Here is a 5,445-nt window from a genome sequence, read left to right as displayed (position 1 = left end):
TTAAATTCACATTAAATGGGGGTGGGGTGACGGGGGGGGGATCATCTAGCAGACCCCACGAATTGGTCCCCAAACAGCCATAACATCCTTTCGTGCAATAAACCAGAGCAACGGAGTCGGAAGGGACCTTGGAGGTCTTCTAGTCCAGCCCCTTGCTTCCTTGCTCCTCCTCAGCTGGGAAGGGAATTTCAGATATGGGGGGGGGTTGAAACCCCTCCCTCCTCCTCCCTACTTTTGGGCGTGATGCCGCCCCCCTCTTGTCCCCCCCCGCAGTCTGCTTCCACAAAATTCAGCTAGATTTAACACACATGCACGCACGCACGCACGCACACCACCCCCCTCAGCCTAATTCCGAGGGGTGGTAATAAACAGAAGGCACTCTGTACATGCTTCAGGGTACAGAACCCCCTTTAATAATGGTTTTTTTCCCCTCCTTTGATTATGGGGTCTGCCAAGAGACGGGGGGGTGGTGGTGGTCTTGCTCTCCCCTTGCAGGGAACACGTTTAGGGTGAGCTGAGGTCACGGATGCGATCCTGGACCCATTGTTCTGAAGGATCGGCGCAGATCTCTCTACCTTTTTTTGTGTGGAATCTGCAAAGGAGAAATGCCAGTTTTTAATCAAGATGATGGTTTAGCCCAGTGTTTCTCAACCGTGGCCACTTGAAGATGTCCGGACTTCAACTCCCAGAATTCCCCAGCCAGCGAATGCTGGCTGGGGAATTCTGGGAGTTGAAGTCCGGACATCTTCAAGTGGCCACGGTTGAGAAACACTGGTTTAGCCCAATGCGTCTCAACCTTGGGCGTTTTAAGGCGGGTGGACCGCGACTCCCAGAATTAAGCTGGCTGGGGAATCCTGGGGGCTGCAGCCCACCCCTCTTAAAACGCCCAAGGTTGAGACGCCCCGATTTAGCGTTTTTCTTGAGAAAAAAAGCTTAAGGATTCTCCTGAATTTCTTTCAGAGCTGAATCACAACAACAGGCTTCCTGGGAAACTTACATGACAGCCGGCTTCGGGCATCTCCCGCTGGCGTACTCGAAAGATTTCAAGAGGCTCAGCGGGATGGGGCGTGCCGTGAAGGCAAAGCAGCAAACGCTGGGCGCGGGATCCACTGGGGAAGGAAAGGGAGAAGAGAATGAGGGATGCCGCACCGTTGGGGGTGGTGGGGGAGAAGCTCTCCAGCCGCCCCGGAGTGGGCAGGAAACTCTCTGGTGTGAGATTGGCAGCTCAGGAGCAACCAAGGTGATTAGGCGGCTGGAGGCTAAAATAAGCGAGGAACGGTTGCAGGAACTGGGTTAGAACAGAACAGAACAGAATAGAGGACAGGATACAGAAGAGAAGAGAATAAAATAGAATAGGAAGGATAGAGAAGAGGATAGAATAGAACAAAACAGAATAGAGGATAGGATACAGAAGATGAGAGAATAAAATAGAAAGGATAGAGAAGAGAAAAGAATAGAATAGAAGACAGAGAAGAGAGGATAGGAGAGAATAGAAGAGGATAGAATATAGAGGAGAGGATAGAGAAGAGAAGATCAGAAGAGAGGATAGGATAGAAAGGAAGAGAAGAGAGGATGAGAAGAAAAGAGAACAGAAACAGAATAGAATATAGAGCATAGGATAGAGTAGAGAACAGAATAGAATAGAGGATAGGATACAGAAGATAAGATAAGATAAGATAAGAGAAGAGAATAAAATAGAATAGGAAGGATAGAGAAGAGGATAGAAGAGAATAGAACAAAACAGAACAGAATAGAGGATAGGATACAGAAGATAAGATGAGAGAATAAAATAGAAAGGATAGAGAAGAGAAGAGAAGACAGAGAAGAGAGCATAGGAGAGAAGAAAAGAAAAGAGAGGATAGGATAGGAGAGAATAGAAGAGGAGAGCAGAGAATAGAATATAGAGGACAGGATAGAGAAGATCAGAAGAGAGGAGAGGATAGGAAGGAAGAGAAGAGAAGAAAAGAGAGCAGAACAGAATAGAATATAGACCATAGGATAGGGTAGAGAACAGAATAGAATAGAGGATAGGATACAGAAGATAAGATGAGAGAATAAAATAGAAAGGATAGAGAAGAGAAACAGAATAGAATAGAAGACAGAGAAGAGAGGAGAGGAGAGAATAGAATAGAGGATAGGATAGGAGAGAAGAGAGGATAGGAGAGAATAGGAGAGGAGAGGAGAGGACAGAAGAGAAGAGAATAGAATATAGAGGATAGGATAGAGAAAAGAAGATCAGAAGAGAGGATAGGATAGGAAGGAAGAGAAGAGAGGATGAGAAGAAAAGAGAATAGAATATAGAGCATAGGATAGAGTAGAGAACAGAACAGAATAGAGGATAGGATACAGAAGATAAGATAAGAGAACAAAATAGAATAGAAAGGATAGAGAGGAGAAGAGGAGAAGAGAAGAGAAGAGAAGAGAAGAGAAGAGAAGAGAAGAGAAGAGAAGATAGGACAGAGAAGAGAGGAGAGGAGAGAATAGAGGAGAGGAGAGGAGAACAGAGAAGAAAAGAGAATAGAATATAGAGCATAGGATAGACAAGAGAAGATAAGAAGAGATAGGATAGGATAGGAAAAGGAAGAGAAGAGAGGATGAGAAGAAAAGAGAACAGAACAGATATAGAGCATAGGATAGAGTAGAGAAGAGAAGAAGAGGATAGGATAGGAGAGAAGAGAAAAGGAGAAGAGATAGGAGAGAACAGAATAACAGAGTCGGAAGGGACCTTGGAGGTCTTCTAGTCCAACCCCCTGCTTAGGCCGGAAACCCCACTTCAGACAAAGGCTCTCCAACATCTTCTTAAGAACTTCCAGGTTTGTTTAATGGAAAGAAGGACTGGTGGGGGGGGGGGCTGCCAGGGGGAAGAGGGAGGGGCTCAACCTCTTCACCAAAGCATTTCAGGGCAGAATCAAGGAAACAACGGATGGAAACTGACCGAGGAGAGAAGGAACCTGGAATGAAGGAGAAATTTCCTGACAGTGAGAACAGAGAACCAGTGGAACTGCTTGCCACCGGAAGTTGCCAATGCTCCAACACCGCAGGTTTTCAAGAAGAGCTTGGACAGCCCCTTGTCAGGAATGGTATCTAGGTCTCCTCCTTAGACATGGGGTTGGACTAGATGACCTCCGAGGCCCCTTTCAGCCTAGGATTCTATTTTCCAAGTTATAGGAAGAAACGTGCGTCCGTGTGTGTGGATGGGGCTGACCACGCCCTCTCTGGACCTTCAAGGAGGCTGCTATGCCCAGACCCCTCCCGGGCCGGACTCTGGGGGTCCCCAGCTGTGCCGCATTGCATGACTCTTCTTATGGGGAGAGGGGCGCCTGCCCTCCCTCTAATCCCCCAAGCGCTGCCACGGGAGACCCCGCCTTTAAGCCCATCTGCGGTTGGGGCGGCATCCTCCCCCCCCATCTCCCACCGTCCCTGCCTGCCCCAACCCTGGTCCGGCCCACAGCAACATCGCCGTGGGGCAGAAGCCACCCCCCCCCCCAAATAGCTCTCCCCTGAGGAAGAAGCTGGGCTGGGACCGCTGGGGGTCAGGAGGCAGATTTGGGGGGATTTTCGGATGCCGCAAAGGGGGGGGGGACGAGAGGCTTACCATGCCGGTCCCTGGACTGGGCCGGTTCAGCGGCTACACCTGAAAAAGAGAAAGGTGGGGGGGGCATTGTAACTCCTTCACCCCCCTTCCCCTTGCCCCCCCCATCACAGCTGAGAGCTGAGCCAGCTGTGCCAGGAGGAAGCCCTGGGGGCCTTTCGAGAGTTGGGGAAGGGCTGGAGGGAACCAAGGGAGGGAAGGACTCACTGAGACCCTCGACCACCAGGGCGACAGAGACCCCCAGGAACAGAAGGGCGAAGAGGCTCCTCATCTTCCAAGAGACGCTCCGGTTTTACCTCGGTGGCGTTGGCACTGGGCGCCCAGATGCCCCTTTATAGGAACCAGCAGCTGCACCCACGGGAAACGGGCGGGGAGGTTGGGGGGGGGCTCCACCAGCAGGGTGTGGCCGCGAAGGCTGTGGGGGCCAGGGAGGCTCCCGGATGCTGCGGACGGACGAGGGTTTCGTTTGCATGAAAGGTCCCGGCTGAAGCTTCTCTGGAGCGGTCTAGGATCTCTCCTGCTTGGGCAGGGGGCTGGACTAGAAGACCTCCAAGGCCCCTTCCAGCTCTGTTCTGAGTCTGATTGACTGACGTTATGGCTGATCGTCAGGAAGCCCATCTGATTTATCCTTAAACATTTCTGCTAATCTTTCAGGTGTCATGTGCCATCCATAAAACATTTTATACGAATTCTCTTTATATGCCGTTGTCAGATTATAATTCCTTTCCCATAGTTGTTGCCATTTTTCTAGTTCTATTGTATATCCAAAGGTTTTTTTGCCCATCTTATCATTGTTTCTTTGACCTCTTCTTCTTCTAAATTTATTCTAATAACTGTACAATTTTTAATCATTTTTTCATCTGTTCCCATGAGTATCCTCTCTAATTCTGAATCTTCCATATTAAAACCATAATCTTTAACATCTTTCTCGTATCTTGTTTGTATTTGCATTTGTTTAACCCATCCTATATCAATCCCTTGTTCTTCTAATTCTTTCTTCTGTTTTAGTTCTCCCTGCGCTGTTAGTATATCTTTGTACCCAATAACCTTTTTCGTACTACTAATATTCGGATGTGTCAAAGTTTCCATTGTTGAAAGCCACATTGGTACTTCCATATAATGCTTTTATTTTATTTTTCCCCATTCTGCGTATAAACCATTTTTTACACAGTGTCTCTGAAAGTAACCAAGTGTTCTATTTTTCCCACACCACAAAAATGTGTGCCAACCCAGGTGCATATTGTGTGTGCCCCTCCAAGGATAATAACCTTGCATTTCTTAGTAATATCCATTCTTTTATCCACGTCAGAGCTGCTGCTGAATAATATAATTCCCAATTCGGTACACCAAATCCACCTCTGATCCTTGAATCTTGTAATATTCTTATATCAATTCTCACTTTCTTTCCTTGCTAAATATATTTTCCTATTATTTTATTTAGTTTTTGGAAGTACTTTTTTCCCAGTTTTATCAGTATTGTTTGAAATAAAAATAATATTCTTGGTAATATATTCATCTTAATTACCGCTATTCTTCCCATTAGTGAAAATTGTAAGTTTTCCATTTCTCTATATCCATTTCAATTTGGTTTCTTAATTTATAGTAATTATCTTCTTTAATAGTTACTCATCTTGAGGTCAACGGTATTCCCAAATATTTCACTTTTTCTCACTATTTGAATATCTAATTTCTCCATTATTTCTCTTTTCTGTATTTCTGTTATATTTTTCAATAAAAAAAATTGTTTTATCTTTATTAATTTTCAATCCTGCCACTCCCCATACTCTTCTATTTGTTCTAGTAGTTTTGGATCTGTTTCTATTGCATCTTCAATAATGAACACTGCTTGCAAT

General features: G+C 46.1%; 1 protein-coding gene across 1 annotated transcript; it reads right to left on the bottom strand.

Moving 5' to 3' along the window:
- Nucleotides 1–390: 390 nt before the first annotated feature.
- Nucleotides 391–3,969, bottom strand: LOC148049992 (C-C motif chemokine 4-like). The gene is made up of 4 exons (XM_087703454.1): nucleotides 3,800–3,969; nucleotides 3,596–3,634; nucleotides 998–1,109; nucleotides 391–592 (listed from the first exon to the last, which is right to left on the bottom strand). Exons 1-4 carry the CDS (start codon nucleotides 3,861–3,863, stop codon nucleotides 505–507), a joined length of 303 nt encoding a protein of 100 aa, XP_087559580.1. The 5' UTR covers nucleotides 3,864–3,969; the 3' UTR covers nucleotides 391–504.
- Nucleotides 3,970–5,445: the final 1,476 nt, after the last annotated feature.

Source organism: Thamnophis sirtalis, unplaced genomic scaffold (assembly GCF_051295495.1).
Source record: "Thamnophis sirtalis isolate CommonGarterSnake01/CBP01778 unplaced genomic scaffold, rThaSir2_p1.2 scaffold_1, whole genome shotgun sequence".
NCBI lineage: Eukaryota > Metazoa > Chordata > Lepidosauria > Squamata > Natricidae > Thamnophis > Thamnophis sirtalis.
Note: the sequence above shows the minus strand (reverse complement) of the source record. Positions and strands in the feature narration are given on the sequence as shown.